Source organism: Lipotes vexillifer, unplaced genomic scaffold (assembly GCF_000442215.2).
Source record: "Lipotes vexillifer unplaced genomic scaffold, Lipotes_vexillifer_v1.1 scaffold652, whole genome shotgun sequence".
NCBI lineage: Eukaryota > Metazoa > Chordata > Mammalia > Artiodactyla > Lipotidae > Lipotes > Lipotes vexillifer.
The window spans coordinates 185,972-210,947 of NW_006779703.1; the positions used below are offsets into that span (position 1 = coordinate 185,972).

The following is a 24,976-nucleotide window of genomic DNA, read 5'->3' on the forward strand; positions in this document are numbered from 1 at the left end:
GAATTTTCCGGTAAACTACGGAAAGAAGACGACCAATGTTTCACGACGGCAGATCTTAATAATCTGACCTTGAACCTACTCAGCTTCGAAAATCATAGAACTACCTTTGTAACAGATTTGTTTTGGAAATTACACTAAGAAAAACTTAACCGTGCCATTTGTGCTAGTCTTTTAAAGAAACAAAACTTTCTCAGGCAAATTCTAACACTTACAATGGCCCTCCTTGGGTTACATAATAAATACAGTGTCTAGAAATGAAAGTATCAGGACCCAGACCTGAAGACCCGTAAGTATGTCTCCAAACAGTGAAATCCTTTATACACAAATTGAAGACTTTAGTATTTACAATATTATATGCAGTGAAAAACTAAATATAAACCATGTTTAAAAAAAAAAAACTTTTGCTTTAAAAAAACAATTTCCAAAAAAATGCTAACATTAAAAAAGTTTGCAAATCCATGTATCCTTTTAAGTCTTCCTTTTGGAGTTTTCCCTAAGCTCCCTGTCTCTCAGGTGCACAGGTGCTTAACACCTGTGCGAAGGAAAAGGCATGATGCCGATGCCTTGGAGAGCAAGCCCCTCTTCTGGAGAGAACTAGGCAAGTGACACAAGTGTGCACGTGGCAAAAACCTAGGGGCAAAATGTTGAAGAAAGTGAGGATATAGCCTGTGACAATCTCATGTCCAGACCATGTCCATGAAGGCCATACTCAAATCTCCTTTTTAAATGTATGAACTTTAAGGGCTGGAAATATAAGCAAAAGATAAAAGGGACCAGTAAGAAAATTCCATAACGTGTATGCAATTACAAAGAGGTTAAAAATTAAAGTTCGTGTACCTTATAAAGATATGGGCCGAAATTAACCCTTTTCAAGTGGAAATGAGCTAAAAATATAATTCATTCATTTTCAGGCTTCATTGTATTTATGAAGCTCCTATCAAAATGTACAGCCATCCTTCACTCAGTGCTTGACTCACGGAAGTCCTGTCACTAGACTCAGAGTCTGAAATCACGGATGCCTGCATCCCTGGCTGTGCCAGCACCACTTACCTGCTGGAGAATCTGGCACAGAACTGAACAGCCTACGGAAATACAAAGCACAGGCTTGTAAAGAAACTTTCCACACAGGCATTTGCAAGAGCTCTTTATAACTAGCAAGTATTCTAGCCAGAGGAAGGTAGGAACACATGGTCTTTCACACACTGAATATGCCTCAAGCTGTAAAGCTCTGAAAATTAGTTGGATAACATTGTAAACTGTTCATTGTCTTCCAACGGAAACGCAAACTGAGGACGACCTTTAGTCTCTGCAAGGAAGCGTTTGAGCTTTCACCTTCTGGAACTCAAATGGATACTATGTACCAGTTTCTGAATTTTCTCTTCATTCTTCAGAATATTGGCCTTCACGGCGCAGATCCTGTCCTGCTGGTCTCTGACCAGCTGCTCCAGCTCCGCCAGCTCCGCCTCCAAGGGCTCCAGGGCACAGTCTGTGATGCTGACGGAAAGCAAAGCCAGGGGCTCATAAATATCTTTCACATTTTACATTTGCTTCTTAATTAAAACAGTGGAAGACAACAAAAGGGGAATTAGCCACTGCATCCAAAGAAAAAGGGTAAAAACATAAACGTACTCTTTTAGAGTGAAAAATTAAAATACTTTCAAATTACAGTCACAACGCTTTGGGGATTTCGATAAGATACATGAAAAATGTGGTATCCAAACTGCAAAGTTCGCTGTCTGTTTTAATGTCTAAATCTCATCTTTGAACACTGACTGCAGGTCTTCTCTAACTGCTACACAGAAATGCACGTTATGCTATGAACGAAAAAGAAAAAGAAACGTGTTTCCTTCGAGGGAGGAGGTAAGGATGAGAGGGTTGAGGGGCCCTGGGCTCTCGGGGGCCGCCCCCCGGGGCTGCGGGCACACGCGGGCCCCGGCCCCGCCCCCGCTCTCCCCGCCCGGCCCCCACCTCTGCTCCTTCCGCAGGGCCTCAGCATGCTGCCGGTTCTCGCTGTGCCACAGCTGCAGCTCGTTCTGCATGGCGTCCACGTCCTCCTGGATGTAGTCCATGATCTTGCCCAGGGGAAGGGCGCTCCTGCACAGGGTCTGGATGGACACACGGAGCTTCTCTATCTCCTTGGAGACCACGTCCTCCTCCTCCTTCCACGCCGACTCAAAGACGAGCAGTTTCTCCTACAGTCAGTGGGAAGAGAATGAAGAGAGAGCAACAGCCTCACTCCTAAGGCAGGGCAGGGCCTGCTAAGGGCGAAGGGGCGTGGGCGCGGGGACGGTGCCGGTTCGGGACCCGCCGGGCTAGGGGACAGTGCTTCACGCCCGTGACCGCGAGACTAGGCCAGCAGTGGCCCGGGTTGCCAGGCCCTGTGTGAGCACGTCAGCAGCGCCCTGTAAGGGCCTGTCCCTGGAAGGCTGCCCAAGGGGCACATTTCTGTAGGGTAAGATTTTCATTTCCCAACTGACCAGAAACTTACTGCCGCTGTTGTTACAAAAGCTCAGGCAGGGCCACCGATGATCTTCCCAAACCGTCTGGCAGGAAGGGGACCTGGCCCTGCATCTCACTCCTTGATGCACCACCCTCCCAGCTCAAACGACTCTGCAACCCGGCCTGCCAGGCCAGAGGAGGGCAGCCGCCGGCCGAGGAGAGGAGGGCCGCGAGGTGGAGACAGGGAGGTGCGGTGTGCGGAAGGAGGGCGCGGCCATCAGCAGCGCGGGGGCAGCAGGTGAGGTCGAGGAGGGCTGGCCTGGGCTGGCCGGTGCGGAGGTGACGGGCGCATCGAGGGTGCAGGGTGGGCGGGGGAGGGGCTCATGCACAGCAGGTGAAGGAGGTGACGATGGAGGTGACCAGGGAGCTTCATGCAGTTTTGGCCAGGAGTTCTTGGGCTCTTTGACAAGCAATATTTAATTCCCTTCACATGAGGTTTTACCACAGACGTCTCTGAATTGCAAAAACTGATGTAAGAATCAACAAGCAGTTTGGGTTGGGAAACCTTTCCTGGGGAAATGAACAATGTTTAGCAAGTCCCCCCCGGGTGCCCCCACTCCACACAGGCTGACTAAAGGTCCCTGCTTTACCCACTGACACTATGAGTCAGATGCATTAGGTTATAATTAATCAACGTCTTGTTTTATTTTTAAACTTCTTTTATTAAGTTAGATAACTGCTTGTGTCACTTCTAATTCCAGTTTCAGACCGTGGGCCCCAGGAGGGCAGGAACCCTGCATCTGGTCCATATAAGTGCTCCTTAAATATTTGCCAAATGAACAGATGAAGTGAATAAGCAATTTATGAGTCAAGATCCTAGCCCCACCACGTCCTGGCCTTTGGCAAACACACGGAAAGCCTTAACATAATGCCTGGCACATAGACAGTGTTAAGTACACAGGACTACAAATAAAAGGCCAAGCTCATAGAACTAGTAAGTGAGCTCTGCAAGGTTGCGGGACACAAGATAAACATACGAAAATCAACTGTGTTTCTACTTACTGGCAATGAACACACAGACACCAAAATTAAAAATACAATGCCATTTATAATTGCTCAAAAGAAAGAAATACTAGGTGTAAATCTAACCAAATATGTACAGAACTTGTATACTGAAAACTACACAATGTGGATGAAATAAATCAAAGGAGATCTAAAAAGAGCCATACCCTGTTCATCAATTCCAAGATTCAACACAGTAGAGATGTCAGTTCTCCCCAAACTGATAGATGGGCTTAATACAATTCCTACGAAAATCCCATATTCTCTGTAGACATGGACAGGATTATCCTAAAACTTATATAGAAAGGCAAAGGAACTAGCATAGCTAAAACATTTTGAAAAAGAAGAAATTAGAGGGAAGAATCAGGCTACCCAATTTCAGGACTTCCCAGATAGCTACAGTCATCGAGACAGGGTGGTACTGGCAGGATGGACACACAGATCAATGGAACAGAACAGAGAAGCCAGAAACAGATCCTCACAAATATGCCCAACTGATTTTTGATGAAGGTGCACAAGCAATCCAGTGGAGGAAACACAGCCTGTCAACATAAGGCACTGGAGCAACTGGACATCCACAGGGAAAAATGAACCTTGATCTAAGTCTCACATCTTGTACAACAATTAACTCAAAATGGTTCACAGACTTAAATGTAAAACAGAAAACTATAAAACTTCTAGAAAAAAAGCTAGAAGAAAATCCTTGGGATTTAGGGCCAGGCAAAGAGTTCTGACTTGACACCGAAAGCACGATCAATTAAAGGAAAAACTGATAAACTGGACTTCATCAGAATTAAAAACTGTCGCTGGGCAAGAAACCCTGTTGAGAGCATGCAAGACAACCTAGAGAGTGAGAGGACATATGTTCAAGCCACAGACCTGGTGAAGGACTAGTACCTAGAATGTAAAAACTCTCAAAAGTCAACAGCAAAAAAAGCAAACAAGTTAGAAAACAGACAAAAGAACAGACATTTCACCAAAGATGAAATACAGAAGGCCAACGAGCACGTGAAAAGATGTTCAAAATCATTACCTATTAAGGAAATGGAAATTAGAACCACCATGAAATAACACTCCACACCTATCAGAATGTTTAAAACAAAAAACAGCGACCACACCAAATGCTGGCAAGGGTGCAGAGAAACTGGATCCCTCATTCACGGCTGGTGGGAATGTAAAATGGTACAGCTGCTCTGGAAAACCATTTGGCAGTTTCTTTAAAAGCTAAACATGCAACTGCCATAAAACCCAGCAATTGTACTCCTGGGCATTGATCCCAGAGAAGAGAAGACATGTTCACACAAAAACCTGTATAGGTATGTTTACAGAAGCTGTATTCAAAGGAGACAAAAACTGGACACAACCCAGATGCCCTTCAAGGAGTGAGTAGTTAAATAAACTACGCTACATCTGTATCATGGAATACTACTTGGCAATAAAAAAGGAATGAACTGTTGATTCACACAACAACCTGGACGGACCTTGAGAGAGTTATGCTGAGTGAAAAAAGCCAGTCTCAAAACTTACATGCTGCGGGCTTCCCTGGTGGCGCAGTGGTTAAGAATCTGCCTGCCAATGCAGGGGACATGGGTTCGAGCCCTGGTCCGGGAAGATCCAACATGCTGGAGAGCAACTAAACCCACACGTCATAACTACTGAGCCTGCGCTCTAGAGCCTGTGAGCCACAATTACTGAGCCCGTGTGCCGCAACTACTGAAGCCCGCGCGCCTAAAGCCCATGCTCCGCAACAAGAGAAGCCACCACAATGAGAAGCCTGCTCGCCACAACTAGAGAAAGCCCGCGTGCAGCAACGAAGACCCAACACAGCCAAAAATAAATACAAATTTTAAAACTAAAAAAAAACAAAAACTTACATGCTGCATGATTCCATTTATATAACATTCTTAAAATGATAAAACTATAAAAACGGAGAACAGATTAGTGGTGTTCAGGGGTTCAGGACGGGGTGGGGTGGAAGGTAGAGAATGGACTGTGAGTTATACAAGGGCAACAAGAGGGATCCTTGTGATGATGGAGATGTTGTATCTTGACTGTATCAAGGTCAGCATCGTGGGTGTCAGACTGCACTCAGTTTTGTAAGATGTTATCAGTGGGAAAAACTGAGTAAGGCGTCCCTGGGATCTCTCTGTTATTTCTTACAACTGCATTTGAATCTACAGTTATCTCAAAATAAGTTTAATTAAAGAAAAAAGGTAGTAGCTATAAAAAATGCTTTTAAATTAAAATGCTAAATGACTAAAATGAATCAATACAATGACAAACGACTTCCCAGGAAAAATTGTGTTGTCTTTATTAACTACTTACTTAGTTGAGACATTTAAAATTCTATTTAAACCGACTCATAGTGATTATTAAGTAATTCCTATGTATCTGGCATCATGTTGTCTCTAACACAAAACTGTTTAGGGCACAGAACTTAGGATGGAGACTAACAGGCACAATGTCTTGCCAAACTGGCAAGTCCCAACGTGGATGAAGACAATAAGGGGTCATCTGTCAAAATCCTTCATGTTTCTGTGGCACAGAACCAAGCAGGATTGCAAACACTAATCTTGCTTTTTTTTTTTTTTTTTGCGGTACGTGGGCCTCTCACTGTTGTGGCCTCTCCCTTTGCGGACCACAGGCTCCGGACACGCAGGCTCAGCGGCCATGGCTCACGGGCCCAGCCGCTCCGCGGCACGTGGGATCTTCCCGGACCGGGGCACGAACCCACGTCCCCTGCATCGGCAGGCGGACTCTCAACCACTGCGCCACCAGGGAAGCCCGGGAACACTAATCTTCAAAGTCATAGTTTTACTTTTAAGAGCCTAAGAATTTAAAACAAGATACATTTGGGCTTGGATTATGATAGTCGGGAGAGGCTTTTATTATTGCTGCAAAATATCAAAATTCTGGCATTTTTCAAACTTTCACTTAAAGTGGCAGGTGGGGTGGATGAGTCAAGCACTGATTATGTGCTTTAAAATCACACTCCACTGACGACAGCCTCTGAGTTTACGCATAGCTTCTACTGCTATATGAGCAACTTTCCAGAAAAATACAACCATTATAAACCCTTGTTTTATAGACTTTTAATACGTACGGTAGAATTGGAGAATCCACCGCCATACTCACCACACAGGAATTAGTCACATGAAATATACTTAATTTTTGAAAACAGAAGAGCAAAATAACAAAACTGTATCGTGACCCAAAATAGCACCTAAAACCGCCTAGAACACAGGAGGGCCTGTGGGCGAGGCGCGAGCGGTCGGGAGTGTGTGCTCTGCAGGGCCCGAGCCGGTCCCAGCCCGCCTCACCGCCTCCCATCTTTACGGCCTCGGGAGCTTGACGTGACCTCTCTGTACCTCGGTTTCCTCACCATAAAACGGAAGTAATAATATTTACCCTGCAGGTCAGATTAAGTGGGGTAATATGAAATAAGCAGCTCAGTGCCTCGCACAGAGTAAGCCCTCAGTAAGCGGTAACCATTATCATAAATTTATCCACCATGAAGGATGAAGCCGCAAGGCCTGCGGGGGTGGGCAGGCGAGTCCCTGCTTCAGTGCGGGCGCTGCCGCTCGAGGCAAGGCGAAAGGCTGACAGGTACGCTGATGTACTGTCAACACCAACCGACAAGCTGTATGCCCAGCTTCAGGCAGACAAGTTCTTTCACCAAAAAGTCATTTGCCTTCCTTCCTGACACATCCCCTTTCCCATCGCCACTTTATAAATAACCCAAACCATGAAGTTAGCCCTTAAAAATCTTTACCGAAAGACTGCAGTGCTGAGCTCGGAGACCTGCGGCTCCTGCGTGTGGCTTGCCACGGGATCAGCTGCTACAGGTGACACAGAGGGGCAGCAGCTGTGTGTCACGGGCACGCACACCCACCCGCCCTCCCCCCTGGCTGGCCCTCCCCCTGCTGCAGGCTGCATGCAGACTGTTTGCTCAGCTGGTAGCGTCTGGCTGGCCACTTCGCACGCGCGCTTCAGAAAAAGCAACTTTCCAAGAGTTTTCAGGTGAACAGTTACTCCTGGGACTTAATATTATTTGCATTTACCACACACACACTTGTCCCCAGAACTGTGGGCATTTGTGTTTATAGTGCTTTTTAAATTTATAATGATTTATTATTATAAGTCATACACATAAAAACTGCTGACCTCCAAGATTTGTTTCTTTACATTTCAATTACGATGCTTCAGGGCAAAAAAGTACTATTGTTAAAATAATGCTTGAAAGCCTGACCCTTAGATTCTGCTAGAAGTCTCTCAGAAGCGGGATCTGGGGTACAACACTGTCCTCCACTCTGCCGCTGATCTGAGGGGTCACGGACACTCCCGAGCAGAGCTCTACCCTACATGAAGCCAACCCAATAAACAAAGGCCTGATTAATTGGGGGGGGTAATAAATCAAAGAGTGTGAGTATTTGCTTTAAATAACATACTCTCCCATGACTTCAGGAAGCGATTTATATACAACCTGTCAAAAGTTCATTTTCTTCGTAAACCGAGGAATGCCTGCATCCAAGTTACATGAGAGAAGCAGAGACCCACGGAATAATGATTCCAAGCGTCCTGTTCATCCAGAAATATTCCACCACCAAACTTCTCTGTAAACCACACATTCATTTCTAGTGTGGGTCAAACTGGGATCTTGCACGCACAGTAAAACAGTCTGGAATCAAACACTTTAACCTTTACACACACACAGAAAAGCACCTAAGACACAAATGAACGGTTTAACAAAATGATAAAGTGACACCTGCAGCCATCATCTGGGTGAGGAAAGCAAACCCTGCCAGGGTCCCCAAAGCCCAAGGTCACTGTCAGTCTGCCGTCCCTGGTGCTCGAGTCCCGGGTCTGCATGATGGGCTCTGCTGTTTGCTGACCCGTGTGCCTGTCCTATGTGCACGGGACAAATGGAATCACACATGTATCTGCATGTGTTGGGCTCTGTTGCTCAACACTGTACTTGAGAATCAACCATGTAATTACGAGCACACGCGTTCTGTTCATCTGCATTGCTGAATGGTTATGTCATCATATGAATACACCATGATTCATCCAACCACTCCACTGCTGGCGGACACTTGGGTGATTCTTGGTCTGGGGCCATGACAAACAAGGCAACTCGGAACAATCTTATACATCTGTCCTAATACACACAGGCACAGGATTCTCCACGGCATGCAACAAGAAGTGGCATTGCTGGGTCAACGGGTACGTATGTCACACAGTTTCCCGAAGTGGTTGTACCAATTTACATCAAATATTTTTCGCAAGCCAGTATTTTACTTCTGTGCATATACAAGAACATTGACTCCGATGGCATTTCCACTATCTGACAGCTGCAGGTATAACGACTGAACACTGGCAGCAGAGAGAAAACCGCCGGTCCAAGTCAGGGACATGCTGTGAAAAAAAAAACCCCAGCTGGTAAAATCTGCTCACTGCAGCCACTACGGATAAGAAATAAACACGAGCAGGAAGCTTTTAGAACGTATGTATGAGAAGCTATACAGTGTGAGGTTCACTGATGTCCTACCTGTGCGACTGTCTACATAACCTTGGGCAAGATAACTCTTGTGCCTCAGTTTCCTAACCTAGAAAATGGGGATGACACCTAGCTCATAAATTACTGTGAGGATTCAATAAAGTGATGTACGCAACTCCTTAGGGATAGCAAGTGCTCTGTCAATGTCAGCTGCTGTTGTAATTACCATATTGTCCACGACTGAGACTATCCGATGGGTTAGCTTCTACGGGAGAAGAAATGCATATAAGGAACCACCTAGAACCTGGCGCAGAGAGAAATCAAAAGATCATTAAATGTGAGCTACTCCTACAAACATTAGTGTCCTTGGGAAGGAACGAGGAACCCTCTCGGAAGGCCGGTGTGTAAGACAGGAGTACAGAGGCTTGGCGTGGGGTCACTGCGGCTGAAGCCAAAGGTTACTGCACAAAACAGAGAAGATGTACCTTCAGCCTGGCCTTTCGGACTGACCTGAAAATGGAAAGAATTTAAAAAATCATCTTGTCACATGGAGGATTGACCATACTGACACTAACAAAGCAGGCAACAGGGAAATGTAGAACTCAGATCCCCAGCTAAAATGATCCCTTCTCTACTAATGAAAGTAATGAAAGTAAGTTAAGAATATGACATTACTGGCCTGAACCTGGTCCTTTCAAACATTTTTATGAAAGGCTATTCTCATATATTTATGCTTTCAGAAAAACTTCAGAATATTCCCTGCCAAATTCCCGAACATCCACTGAATATTTACTGGAATTGCATTAAACTTACAAGTTAACTTGAGAGAAGTGACATCTCTATAATATTGAGTTTCCACCCAGAAACACAATGTCTCTCTCGACTTTTTCCAGACCTTTTATATTTCTTGGTAAAATTCTGTGGCTTCTCAATACAGTTACTATAAATTCTTATTAAATGCACACATGCCTTGGAAACTTACATTTTTGTTTCCAGTTCTGGATGGGGGACTCGATACACATTGTTTCCAACTGGTTACAGCTGACATGTAGGAAAAGTACTGACTTCTGTGTATTTATTTTGTCACTGGCCACCTTATAAATTTTTTAAATAGTTTTAACTTTTAGGGGGTTGACTGACTCGGTAGACTGTTGTCATCTTCAAATGATGGTGACCCTGTCTCCTTTCCAGAATTCAACCTCATTTCTTTTTGTACCAGTTAGACCCTCCAGGATATCTCAGCCAGGTTTCACTTCACATCCTTCTTCCTGAATTCCATGGAAACACCTGCAGCCCCTCCCTGCTGTGTAGGTTGCTGACTGCTCGATGCAGGTACTCTCCCTCCTGTGGCCAGAGGAACCTTCCTACCCCTCGTTCACTGCAAGCTTGTAGCAATAATGGATGTTGAATTTTATATGTGCCATTTATTCTTGAGAAACAACCCACTCACTAGTGATTTTACCTGAGACACAACACACTCACTAGTGATTTTATTTGGTTCAAGAATAATTTCTTGGTTAAATGTAACGTAAGTAAGCTAAGTTTAAAGGATGCTACAACAGCTGACTTGAATTTTTTTTTTAACTGAAACAACTGACTCTTTCCTGGATATGGCAGCCCAAAAGAAGAAGAAACACTGACTATTAAAGAAAATGGACAAAAATATATTTATCCACTAGGGAACAGAGTTTCCATTCCTAGAGTGTATTCTATTTCACTATTAATCATATAATAAAATATATGCTTTAGAAAGAAACAAGATTAGGAATTCGTAACCATGAACCTTTATTTTTGTATTTCTTTATCTTTGTTTAAATCTCTAAAATTCATTCTAGCTAGAGATTTTTAGGATTCTGCAATTCTTTTAAGCTACACCAAGTAGATTCTGCCCAAATAACAGAACTGAAACCGAACTAGGGAACAACTATAAAACAGAACAAAATGTCCGAGGCCACCACGCTCAGGAGATGGACAAAGGGTGTGGACGGCTCAGAGCTGGACAGGAGGACACTCATGCAGCCAGCCCACTCTCGCTCCGCTCTCCACGTGGGGACAATCTCCCAACCACAGCACAGAGTAGGGGGCCACCAAGCTTTGGAGACTCCACCACAAGGCAGCGGCTGTGCTGACTGTGCAGGCAGGGAGCCCTTGGAGAATGCCGTCTTAGGCGACCACCCATGATGGGAGCCTCTGCGGAAACCCAGGTTTCCACGGAGAGGTCCAGCACACCACCAGAGCAAAACAATCCAAGTGTGGATGCACTGGAGAGGGAAAGATAAACAGCCTGACTTCACCCATGGTGTCACTCCTCCCCGAGGTGGAACAGCTTAGGGCCAAGAGAGACCACCATGGCCTGTGATTTCCCCCGAGGGGGACAGTGAGAGCGCCGGAATGGGCACTCCGCTTCCCCAGCTGTGTGGGAAGCTGCCAAAGAGGCTCCTTTCTCTCTCGCCCCATCCAGAGCCGTGGGCTGCATGCCTGGGGGGCTTGGAGTGGCTGGGAGAGTGGCAGGAAGCTAAACTGATGCAGATCCTACTACCCCCACTGCAGACTCCACCAACAAGTCCACCTATACGAGCCGCTGGGGACGCCTCACCTACGGAGCCCCAGCTGGCCCATGGGTGCCCCCCAGCGCTCAGCATGCCTCACCCACACGCACTCCCACCCTGCGGCCACTCCTGTGTGTGATCCCCACATGGTGAAAGCAAGCTCTGATGGACGGCTACTGAGCACGTGCAGAGAGCCAGCCTGAGTCTGTGGAGGGAGAGACCACAACCTTCAGCTTGAGCTCCACTCCTGGGAAAAGAAACGGAGGCTGTCATCACCCAGCCGGGAGCTGCGGGGCGGAGAGACGGCACAGAAGCCGAGGAATTCTGCTGGAGGAGGGAGCAAGAAACGGCAAGAAACATGGAGCGAGCATACGCATAGGAGACGAGAAAGCCTCAGAATCCCTAGCAGGGCTGGTGGAAATATTTATCACCCAAAGTCAGTTAGTAAAGATTGGAGGAGATGGCTGCTGCTTCAAACGTGAAGACAGCAACATAAGACTCAAGGAACAAGGGGTTTCCCTGGTGGCGCAGTGGTTGAGAATCCACCTGCCAATGCAGGGGACGTGGGTTTGAGCTCTGGTCTGGAAAGATCCCACATGCTGCGGAGCAACTTAGCCCACGCGCCGCAACTACTGAGCCCACATGCCACAACTACTGAGCCCACATGCCACAACTACTGAAGCCCACACGCCTAGAGCCCATGCTCCACAAGAGAAGCCACCGCAATGAGAAGCCCGCACACCACAACTAAGAGTAGCCCCTGCTCACTGCAACTATAGAGAGCCCGCGTGCAGCAACAAAGACCCAACGCAGCCAAAAATAAGTAAATAAGATAAATAAATATTAAAAAAAAGACTCAAGGAACATGAAAAATCAAGAAAACATGACAGCACCAATACTCTTCCAGTAACCAAAACCAAAGACATGGAGAGCTCCAATTTACCTGATAAAGAACCTAAAATAGCTATTTTAAGGAAGTTCGATGAGCTGCAAGGAAACACAGACAGTTCAACAGATCAGGAAGATAACATAGGAAAAAAAAATGAGAAGTTTAACAAAGAGATAGAAACAGAAGCTCTGGAGCTGAATAACACAACCAATGAAATGAAAACGTGACGAGAGCATCAACAACAGAACGGTTCAAGCGGAAGAAGGATCTGTGAAGTAGAGACAAGACCTTCAAAACTATCCTGTCTGGGGGGAAAAGGATGAATGAAAACGAGGGAAGAAAGCCTGTGTGATCAATGGGCGCCATCAAGAGAAGCAATCTACAAATTACTGCAGTCCCAGAAGAAAAGAGGGAGAAAGGGGCAGAAAGCTTATTTAAAGAAATAATGGCTGAGAACTTCCCAAATCTGGAAGGAGATTGGACATCCAAGTTCACGAAGCTCACAGTTCATCAAACAAAGGAGATCCTCTCCAAGACACACGATAACGAAACTGTCAAAAATCAAAGACAAGGGGCTTCCCTGGTGGCGCAGTGGTTGGGAGTCCGCCTGCCGATGCAGGGGACGCGGGTTCGTGCCCCGGTCCGGGAGGATCCCACGTGCCGTGGAGCGGCTGGGCCCGTGAGCCATGGCCGCTGGGCCTGCGCGTCCGGAGCCTGTGCTCCGCAACGGGAGAGGCCACAGCAGTGGGAGGCCCGTGTACTGCAAAAAATACTGCAAAAAAAAAAAAAAAAAATGTCTCTTAAAGCAGCAAAAGAAAAGCGGCTTGTAACTTCCAGCTATCCCCATAAAGCTATCTGCAGATCTGTCAGCAGAAACCTTACAGGCCAGGAAAGAGGGGGACAAAATATTCATAGAGATGAAGGAAAAAACTGCCAACCAAGAATACTCTATCCAGCAAAGCTGTCCTTCAGAAATGAAGGAGAGAGAAGACTTCCTCAGATAAACAAAAGCTGAGGGAGTTCATCACCACTAGATCTGCCTTATAAGAAATGCTGAAAGGAGTTCTTCAGGCTGAAACTAAAGGACACTAATTAGTAACATGAAAACATGAAAATACACAACACACTGGTGAAGATAAGTATACTGTCAAATTCAAAATACTCTAATACTGGCCTCTTGCCTTCCAAGATGGTCCACACTCTGCCTATGGAGTGTGTATCTCCCTGAATAAACCTGCTTTCGCTTTAAAAATAAATAAATAGATAAATAGGTGCATGTATAAATGCAATTATTTTTCTTGAAATGTAGTATTAACCAAATGTAAAACATTTCATCTGAAACAAAATGCTGATCTTGAAGGAAGCAATCTCAAGATGGGGCCTCATAGTTCTTACATCATGATATATAGTTACTCTTAGATCTATGGCCGTTAGATAAGGCATAAAGTCTCAAAAACAGCATATCTGTTAACTGTGGACAATCCCGTGTAAATCGTGCCTTCTAAAGTGTCACAGACAGAGAAGAAATGTCACAAAGCCTTATCCATGTCTAGTGTTTCTGCTAAAGCCAAACGAAATCAACAACACTCTAGTACTGTAATGTGATGGAGGTATTAACCACTTAACTCTAGTATAAAGGTTCGAGGAAAAAAGTATTAAAAATAACTAAAGCTACAATAATTTGTTAATAAATACACATTATAAAAATAGGTAGATCACAATATCAAAAACATAAGGGGGAGTAAAAGGGTAGAGTTTTTGTATGCAATTGAAGTTAAGCTGTTATCAGTGTAAAATAGACTGTTATATCTATAAGATGTTTTATGTAAGCCTCAGAAAAAAACAAAGCAAAAAAAAAAAAACAAAAAAAAAAGCAGAGCAAAAACCTACAGTAGATACACAAAAGATAAAGAGAAGAGAATCAAGGCATATACCACTATGGAAAATCATGAATTCACAAAGGCAGACAGAAAGAGAAGAAGAAAGGAACATGGGAATCGCCAGAAAACAACAGGATGGCATTAGTAAGTCCTTACTTATTGTAATTACTCTACATGTAAATGGATTAAATTCTCCAAGCAAAAAGCACAGAGCGGACCCAGCAATTCCACTTCTGGGAACATATCTGAAGGAAATGAAAGCACCATGTCAAAGAGCCATCTGCAGGCCCCACGTTTATTGTAACTCTATTCACAATAGCAAAGACGTGGAAACAACCTAAGTGTCCATCAACAGATGAATGGATAAAGAAGTTGTGGGATGGATGGATAGATAGTTATACACAGTGGAATATTATTCACCCACACAAAGGGAAGAAATCCTAGCATTTGCAACAGCACAGGTAGACCCTGGGGCATTATGCTAAGGGAAATACATCAGGCGGAGAAAGACAAATACAGTATGATGGGGGTAAGGGGAGAAGGAACTGGAGGAAGGTGGTCAAAAGGTACGAACTTCCAGTTATAAGACAAATAAGTACTGGGAATGTGATGTACAACACAATGGTTATAGCTAACACTGCTGTACAGTATATATGAAAGTTGTTAGGAGAATAGATCCTAAGAGTTCTCATCACAAGGAAAAAATTTCTTTTTTTTTTGTATCTATAAGAGATGATGGATGTTAGCTAACTTGTTATGGCAATCATTTCACGATATATTTAGGTCAAATCATTACGCTGTACACCTTAAAAGTACATGTCGATTATATTTCAATAAAACTGGGAGAAAGAAGGCATAGAGTGGCTGGAAGGATAAAAAAAAAAAGACTCAAGTACCTGTTGCCTGCAAGAGACTCACTTCATCTTTAAAGATACACATAGGCTAAAAGTGAGGGATGGAAAAAGATATTTCACAAAATTAGAAACCAAAAGAGAGCAGGGGTATCTATACTTGTATCAGACAAAATAGAGTTCAAGCCAAAAACTCTGAGACAAAAAAGGTCATTATATATAATGATAAAGGGGTCAATTCATCAAGAGTTTATAACAACCATAAATATATATGCATATATATGCATATGCATTATAAATATGTATGCACCCAACATCGGCACACCTAGGTATATTAAGCAAATACTAATAGGAGAGAGGAAGATAAACTCTTGGGCTCAAGCTGCCCCATCTGACCTAGAAGTTCCATGGAAACAGAATTCTGAAAAAGTATCAAGCCTCCTACTGAGTCCCGTCATCAAGGCAAGAAAACCAGTGGCCATTCTGTAAAGAGGACAGATGGCTCTGGGAGCACCCTCAGACGACCAGACCAGAGGCGCCAGGCTCAACAGATGGAGAAAACTGGTATCAAGCACTCAGAGGAACTTAAATCTAAGAAGACATTCCCAGGAAGGACCCTTGCTTTCCATCCAAGGCATCTCCATGGCATCTCCATGGCTATAGCATTCACATTTAAGCATCAACTAATAAATCTTCGGGACATCAAAGTTATTAACATCCTTTTATGCCATTTTCATTACATCTCACATTCCTCTCATCTCTTTACAAGTCTATATTTGTTATTTAGATTTCTCAGGAGCTCAAGATTAAAAAGGTGTGTGCAGGCATTTCTTGTAAAATATTGTTAGGATGATCTCACCTTGGGGAAGTGGGGAGAGCCATGGGGTAAGTGAGTAAGCTTGGAGTGGCTAGGCTCATGCAAGCCAGGGCCAACAAGAAACAGTCCCTGCTCCTGACACAGCAACTGGGCAGGCGCACCGGCGAGGAACAGGCCCCACTCCCTGCATGTCAGCAAGAGGAAGAAGCTATAACTGGAGCACACAGGGCACCAGGCAGGAGGTAGTGCATGTTCCCTATTGGTTAGGATGATGCTTTTAGATCTGCCTCAAGTCCATAGTTCCATGCCCCCCCCACCCTAATGAGCCAGGTCCAAGAAGGCCACTGCTACCACCCAGGGATGGAGGGAGTGGACAGGCTCTTTCCTCCCCGAGCACTGACCCCAGGTCTTCTAAGGGTTTAATGGGATCAGCCCTTGTGCACAGGAACCAGAAGTGGAGGTTAAGCAACTCCTACCTCATGCCTCCAGGGGTCAGCGACCACCTGGCGCAGAAGCTTGAAGGCACCGTCTCATTCCTGGCTGTGCATCAGAATCACCTGGGGAAGTTTTAAACACACCCACACCAGGATCCTGCCGAAAGACTGACCTATGGGTTTGAGGCAGACCCAGCACCAATATTTAACAAGACCCTTTGGACAGGACTAATGCACAGACTGTTTGAGCAGATGTACCTTAAGGAAATTTCAAAGGATACAGGGTTCTAAAGTTCACTTGCTTTATACTTTATAATCACCTCCCATGATGTAGGTAGTGGCAGCAAATGAATCTAAGTTTAAAAATATACTTTAGAAGTGTTTTTCTCTTTTCACTATCATCTCTGGAAATGTCCATTAGGATTATTAAATTATTTTGCTTTTCCTTTCCATCCCTTTATTAACTAATTGAATTTGCTACTTTAAATGCCTTGCTAAAATATTTATCATTTTCTATTGAGCCTATTGCTGCAATCTGTCCTTATAATTCTGGCTCCAGTTTTATTTTTTCATATTTAGACTTCTAAATTCTTACCATATTTAATGGCTCTAAAAATACCAGATAAAATAATCACACCCAAATTAAGCATTAACCCCCAAAGGCAGTTACTGGGCTATGACCCCAGTGAATTTCACGGTTGGCATGTGAAATGGAGAAGAAATCAACACTCAAACCTGTAACTGGAAGTACCCGGATATCAGAGGTCTTCAGCAGAAAATAAATTCCGCAGAATTCGTGATCAGCATAAGCAGTGTGCCCAAGGCTAGGAGGAGCAAAGGAAATGCAAATAAAGGACGCTGGGTCCCAGACACCCTGCGGGCCCTGAGGACAGTGACAAGAGTGTGCTGCAGGTGCCCTGCAGACGCAGATGGCACAATTAGGCCTTCTTAAGCCGGGACTCATTATTCTTCACCCCTCCAGTACTCAAGTCAGTCCAAAAACACATCCTACAATTCCAGGTGGCCACCGATGCCATGAAGAAAATAGTCGGGTCGGACACTCGTGGGTGAGGGGCTGGAGGGAGGACTGGTGTAGCCGGCAGGCAGGGAAGGCCTCTGAAGAGGTGACATGTGAGCGGGGACTTGAGCGGGGGTTTCTGTGACAGGTCCTGATACTGGCCACCTGGCCGAGAGGCCGGAAGCCACCGGCCCACAGCACAACCCAGGGGAGGAGGTGGCTTACCCACAGGAAAGCAATCAGGAAAGCAAGCCGCTAATTACACCCTGACAACAGCCCTGCCCCACCTCCTACAGACTGACGGAGGGAGCGCAGAGGGGACAAACCTCAGCTCTGGGATTCCGCCGGGCCCCGCAGGGCAGCTGCACCCAGTGTCCCTCCCAGGGCTTCTGGGGCGGGGGGGGCGGGGGGGGGAGTTAATCCACGTGTGTAGGAGAAGGACCCCCTACCCAGGCCTCGTTACCCGCGACCTATGTGCCCCGCAGGCAAGAGCATGGGAACCTGTGACTGTCAGCAGCTGGGGACCAGGAAACCCTGTGAGCTCCGAGCTACTGGTTCTCAAGCCGTCGCCAGATAAGAAGTGAGCTCCTGCTTCTGACAGCAGCCCTGGGGAGAGGAGCCCCCAAGGAGACCAACCTCTGTATGAGAGGAAGGAAGAGCACCCAGCCTCAAGGCTCCATGAAACCTCTGTGAACCAGATCACTCCTCTGACTTAAACTGTCTAGGGCACAGGAAAAAAACGAATTTTATAAAACCAACATAATTTTGATCGTAACACCTAATGACAATACACAGACACATTCGAACAAACAGCCCAGGTTAATTTCACTTGAATAAAGATACAAACTTCTATTTTAAAATAGTAGTAAATTGAATATAGTTCTGCAGTGGCCAAATAATATTCTATGACCAAGCAAAGGTTATTTTAGGAATGTAAGAATTGCTCAACATTAGGAATTCTATTAATATATGATAATCTCAACAGTTGCCAAAAAGATATTTGATAGCATTTAACATCCATTTCTGATTTGATGCCTAGAACAGTGCCCAGGATATGGCAGGTGATCAATAAATGGCTGGTGAGTGAATGAACACTGACTTGTTCTTTCTTTGGCTGCGCTATGCGCTGTGCGGGATCTTAGTTCCCAGAGCAGGGATGAACCCGTGCCCCTTGCAGGGGAATCGCAAAGTCCTAACCACTGGACCACCAGGGAAGTCCCGAATACTGACTTCTAAAACAAAATAACTTATAATCATAAAACAAGTTTATATTAAGGTTTTTTAAAAGGCTAAATAAAAACTAGTAACAAGTGTCCAACTTAAGAAATTAAAAAACAAAACAAAACAAAACAGAATAGGGCTTCCCTGGTGGTGCAGCGGTTGAGAGTCCGCCTGCCGATGCAGGGAACACGGGTTCGTGCCCCGGTCTGGGAAGATCCCACGTGCCGCGGAGTGGGTGGGCCCGTGAGCCATGGCCGCTGAGCCTGCGCGTCCGGAGCCTGTGCTCCGCAACGGGAGAGGCCACAACAGTGAGAGGCCCGCGTACCGCAAAAAAAAAACAAAAAACAAAAAAAAAAACAGAATAAACTCAGAGAGTAGAAGTAAGGAAATAAAGAAAACTTGAAATATCAGCAAAAAGTAAAATCAAAGATACAAAGTGAAGATCAACAAAGCCATGATTTGGTGGTTTTACGAGAGTGACAGACAAATTTCTGTAAAAAGTGATTTTAAAAAAAAGGGAAAAGCACAAATAAGTAATATTATTAATTAAAAAACAAAAACCTAAATTACAAATAGAGCAGATGTTTAAGAGTTCTATCAAAAGCTTTTTTGCGGGCTTCCCTGGTGGCGCAGTGGTTGGGAGTCTGCCTGCCAATGTCGGGGGCACAGGTTTGAGCCCTGGTCCGGGAAGATCCCACATGCCGTAGAGCAGCTGGGACCATGCGCCACAGCTACTGAGCCTGCATTCTAGAGCCTGCGAGCCACAACTACTGAGCCCGTGTGCCACAACTACCGAAGCCCGTGTGCCTAGAGCCCGTGCTCCGCAACAAGAGAAGCCACCGCAATGAGAAGCCCGCGCACCGCAACAAAGAGTAGCCCCTGCTTGCCACAACCAGAGAAAAGCCTGCACGCAGCAACGAAGACCCAATGCAGCTGAAAAATAAATTAATAAAATAATAAAATAAATAAATTTTTTAAAAAATGCTTTTTTGCAATAAGCTTGATAGTTTAAAAGAAATTAATAACCAGAACTGACTCAGGAAGAAATAGAAGCCTGAATACGCCCATAATTAATACAAAAATAAAAGCAGTAGTTAAAATTTTTCCCACAAAAGAAACACCACACTCGGATGGTTTCACAGGTGAGTCCCACCAAATTGTCAAGAAATATATCATTCCATCATCTACAATCTCTCCCAGAGAGAAGAAAAGGACGCTCCCCAATTCATTCTTAACCTGGGGGAAAAAACAAGACGAAGACCACATGAGGAAGAAAATCGGGGGCCCATTTCACCCGCAAATGCGGAAAAAACGTTTAATAAAATCAACACCCATTCAAGATAAAAGCCCCGTACTGGGAAAAATTGTACTTTCTCAACTTGCTTTTGCTACAACAATATCAAGAAGGGGTAACTTCTAGAAGCATGTCCATTAAAAATCAGGAAGGAAACAAGATTGCTCACTCTCTCGACTACTATTTCATTACTACCCCAGCCAGAGCAATTAGACCCTAAAAAGAAAACCGTGAGGACAGGAAAGGAGGAGGTGAAGCTGCCTTGACTCAAGGTGGCACATGTGCTGCGGTCAGAAGGCCTGGGTGGGAGTCCCCGCTACGCGCTGACCAGTCCCTTAGCCTCCTGGAGCGCCCCCCCACCGCCGTCTGCATCTCAATATCATCTACCTTAATATCCAGTGGCTATTACAGCATAGACCACAAAAGCATCAATAGACGCATTTTGAACATAATCAGTTTATCGAGGAAGCTGGTTATGAATCAACAGCACTCCTACCTACCAGCAACAAACAGAAAACAGTTTTTAAACATACAGCACTTACAATAACTGAACGAACTCCGGAGCACCCAGACAGAATCTAACAAGAGATGTGCACAACCTCTACAGAGAAGATCCTCAACGTTTACGGAAAGACCCAAAAGAAGGCTAAATAAATGCAGAATCTTGTGTGTAAACACGCCCACTGAACTCAAGAAGCTGGTTATAACGTTTACATGGCAGTGGAAAGGGCCAGTAACAGCCAAACTCCCAGACGTGGGGCCTTATTATAAAGCTACAGGGACTGAAGCAGGGTGGACAGGGCCGGGCCAGCGAGACAGTGCAGCCCACAGCTCCGCAGCCCGCAGGCTGGCCCATCGCCTGCTTTTCATACAGCCCATGAGCTGAGAATGGTGACCCTTCACTTTCTTAAACACTTGAAAAAATATTTAAAGAATAATACTCTGTGACACACACAAAAGTCCTATAAAATTCACATTTCAGTGCCCATAAATAAAAGTTTATTTATGGATACGTTCATGTGCGTGTTGTCTACGGCTGCTTTCACTACCATGGCCACATTGAGTACTGGGCACAGACTGCACGGCTCCCAGAGCCGAAAATATTTACTACCTGGCCCTCTACAGAAAAAGTTTGCTAGCCTCTCGTGTAGAGAGTCCAGGAAGAGCCTTCATATACAGCAGAGGCAGCATCACAGATCAGTGCAGAAAGGAGGAAAAACTGGGGGGAAAAATTGTAGCTCTACCTCAAGGAGTACAGGAAAATCAACTCCACGTGGATCACAGACTTAAATGTCATAAGACAGCATTAGTTTTTTAAAGAGAATAAATACCTTTCTGGCCTTAGAAGACACAAGGATTTCTTAACGAAGACACAGAAAGCACTAATGACAAGGGGTAAGACTGGAAACTGTGACTAGATTAAAATTAGGAACTGAGTAATCAAGAGACACTGAAGGACAAGGAAAAGGGAACAAACGACGCCTTTCATGCGACGTGACCTCCCTTGACTCTCCGCCCCAATACCTGCTCCTGTGTTACTTTTCTATAAAACTGACGTTTTGAAGGCTGTCTTAAGGGTTTCACATTTCATTCTGTAGCCCATTCAAATTCTCTTTGCTTAACTGGTTTTAATGCTCAATTTTAATTCATTGTGTTCACACCAATGATGCCACTACAAACATGTGAGCCACACGTGTAACTTAATGTTTTCTTCTAGTTTCGTTAAAAAAGGGAAAAGAAATGGGTGAAATTAACTTCAATAAATTTTTAATTAACATTGTCCAAAATCTTGTTTCAACATGCAGTCAATATAAAAATTACTAACGGATGGTTTCTGGCTTCTTTCCTTCTACGTCTTCTATAAACCTGCTGCGTCTGTTAAGCGTACAGCACACTTTTCAGTTCAGACCAGCCACTTCCGGGTGCCCAAATGCATCTGACCAGTGGCTTCTGCACTCGTCAGGCCTACCCTCCCCTTTCCAGAGGGGTGGGCTTGGGCTGCTTTTTTGATCTCTTAGTTATCTAGACAGACTATATTTTCGGCAATCCTTTTTTCCAAGAGGAATCCAAGAGTAATATTTTTTGAGCCCTCGCATTACCTGGGTATGTCTTTCATTATGTCTGCATATGAGACGCCAACCTGACTAAATAATAAGAATCTTGGGTCAATCTGTTTCTCTCCAAATGCTATAACCACTATAATTATTCCATTTTCTTCGGGCATTTAGGGCTGCTGAGAAGTGTAAAAGCAAATCTGACTTTGGTTCCTTTGAAAAGAACCTATTGGGGCTTCCCTGGTGGCGCGGTGGTTGGGAGTCTGCCTGCCGATGCAGGGGACACGGGTTCGTGCCCCGGTCCGGGAGGGTCCCACGTGCCGCCGAGCGGCTGGGCCCGTGAGCCATGGCCGCTGAGCCTGCGCGTCCGGATCCTGTGCTCCGCAACGGGAGAGGCCACAACAGTGAGAGGGCCCCGTAAAAAAGAACCTATTGTTTCTTGCCCTATGGTATACCTATAGAATAGTTAAAAACAAACAAACAAAACCTCAATCCCAACAATACTGCCAATATTGTGAGTTCTCTTTTTACCCAGAACATAACAGCCCTTTTAAGTGCAGGCCCACCGCAGGTTAAGCTTCTTGCTTTTGTGAAAGTACCAAAGCACCTCTTAAAAAGCATACTTTTATGTTTAACATCACATTAATCTAGGTCAGAAAACCATTTAAGCTTCACGCCTATCACAGTTTATTTGGAAATCTGAATTACTGTTCAAACTGCAAACTTCCAAGTTGTGGCAGAAAACCGCAGAGCAAGAGGGCTGTGCCTGCTCTCCAACACCTGGCGGCCGGCGGTCAGGCCATCCAGGGCTTTGCGCCAGGAGAGCGCCACTGGAGGGGCTGGAAGCACCAGCCAGCAGTTAGTGTGCGGCTCCCGAGGCCGCAGCCCCTCCTGTTCATTTCATCTCTGCCAAGGGCTTCCTCATGTGTTAGCATTCCTTCTCTTCCATGTCCCTCTTTCTCTTCTAACTTCTGTTCAGTAGCTCTGAAATTCACCTAGTCAACAGGTAATGATCACTCACTTGTGTCCAGTACTATGCGAGCCACGAGAGGGGGAAATGAGATGCACGGGTCCTCACCTTATGAGATTCCCTTCTGAGGGAACACCAGTAAGTGGCCTTTCCTGGTCCCTCTCCCTCCTGAACCATTCAGCCCTGAAGCCATGAGGTGCACAGAGCAAGGAAAGCATCTGCACAGGGTGGGAAGCCTCGGGCGCCCAGGGTGGGGAGGGGAAAGGGAGGAAGGGAGCAGCAGTCAACGCAGGCTGCAGAGAGGGCACCCGTGCGGGGAGGCTGGCTAGTCCAGGAGTGACGGGGAGCTCGTCCACAGGGCAGCGGTCACGCTGTTGTTCTGGCGAGGGCTGTTGGAACCCAAGGTGGGTGAAGAGGGCAGCCACACAGACCAGGGGTGACAGCAGCAACGGGGACCGGTTACATGCAAGGGGGAGTCATGTATAAGGTCATCTACAAAGGATAACGAGAGCCAGGTTTCACACTGTTGGAAGAGAGAAATACAAATACAGAAACAGAAAACTGGAACACACACACACACTTTTTCTCTTTAGCTCTGACCAGTGAAAGGGCCTGAGAGCAGAAACACTTCAAAAGCAGTGAGCACACCTAGTGAGCAGATCCTGGTTTCTAAACACCCTTCTCCACTGCAAGGAACCAGGAGAAACGGCTCATGCCAGGGCTGAGGCAGGGAAAGTACAGGAAAGGCCTAGAACATGTTGGTGAACCAGAATGAAAGAAAGAACTCAAAGAATGACAGGGGCAGAATGAAAGGACACAGAAGCCAGTCTGAAGGAGCCCCCACTGGCCAAATCAGAGGCCATTTGAGTGTTAAAATAACGATAAAACTAAATTGGAAACCATGAGCCCATAGTTATATAAATAATTAAATTGAAAGTTAGTGAAGAACAGGATACTTACGTGGTTCAAGCACTTCCCCGCAAAGTATTATTTACTACAAAAAGTAACCTGCCAGTGGAGAAGCCTAGCAGACACTGAGAGATCCGAGGCAGAGCTAGCAGTAATGGGGCAGATTAAAACACATGCCCCGTGAAGGGACCCAGTGAGAAGAGCAGGGCCTTGCTTCTGGGCTATTCCCGCCCAAGATGGTAACAATGTAGCAGCGCTCATTTCCTGGGGAAGGTGGTCCTGTTGTAGTGCAGAGAATGCCCTTGTTCAGAGAACTTACTCAGGAAAGTATCCGCGAGTGATGTCAGCAATTTGTTCTCAGAGAGTTCAGAGGGGAAACTTCTTTGTATTGTACGTGCAACTCTTCTCTAAGTGTAAGATTACTGTGAGGATTAACGGTGGCAACATATCCAGGCACGTGGCTCAGGACCTGGCCCATCACAGAAGCTCACCAACCCTGGGGCACGATGACTATTGCTGCCACCCCAGGATGGGCTTTGGAGAAGGCCTTCCTTCCCTAGAAGCTAAGCCGGCTTCACCCAGTCGAGGGCTGAATGCGGAGCCAAGACTAACCAGAGGAGCGGAGCGGGAGGGGCCCTGGAAGGAGGGCCATGACACACACTCCTTTTTCACATTAAACATCCCGATCAGTCATCTCTGAAGTATCTGAAAGTGCTCAAAAGTGGTCCTCACAACTTTAGATGTCTGACCTGCTTCTAAATCTGCTTTTCTTCAAAAGCAGCTTTTAAAATTGTTTAAAAGTATTTTCTTTGCCTTGTTTAGCCGTTACTATTACAACATAATTGTCTATCATTTTTCACTGCAAGTGACTCTATTTGTAGTACGGTAAAGCTTTAAAAAGCTACCTGGAAACCTAATCAGTCTCAAAAATATTAATATGTGGAAATTACTCCTGAGTTTCAAAACCTAACAAATAAAACTTTTAGAGCACATCTTGTTTGTAATACGCAATACACATGGAAGAGTATTAGGATACAGTGTATTTATTTGTAAATAATTTATAAATAGCAATGCCTAAAAAATACACATTTC

General features: G+C 45.2%; 1 protein-coding gene across 2 annotated transcripts in view; it reads right to left on the reverse strand.

Annotated features, from left to right (window-relative positions):
* Positions 1-1,328: 1,328 nt before the first annotated feature.
* IFT54 (intraflagellar transport 54) overlaps positions 1,329-24,976 on the reverse strand; it is a 64,803-nt gene continuing 41,155 nt past the window's right edge. For both annotated transcript variants that reach the window (XM_007452887.1, XM_007452886.1), the window contains 2 exons: positions 1,969-2,192; positions 1,329-1,494 (listed from right to left, as the gene is read on the reverse strand). In XM_007452887.1, coding sequence (XP_007452949.1) covers positions 1,329-1,494; positions 1,969-2,192 — 390 coding nt within the window. The remainder of the gene's footprint in view (positions 1,495-1,968; positions 2,193-24,976) is intronic.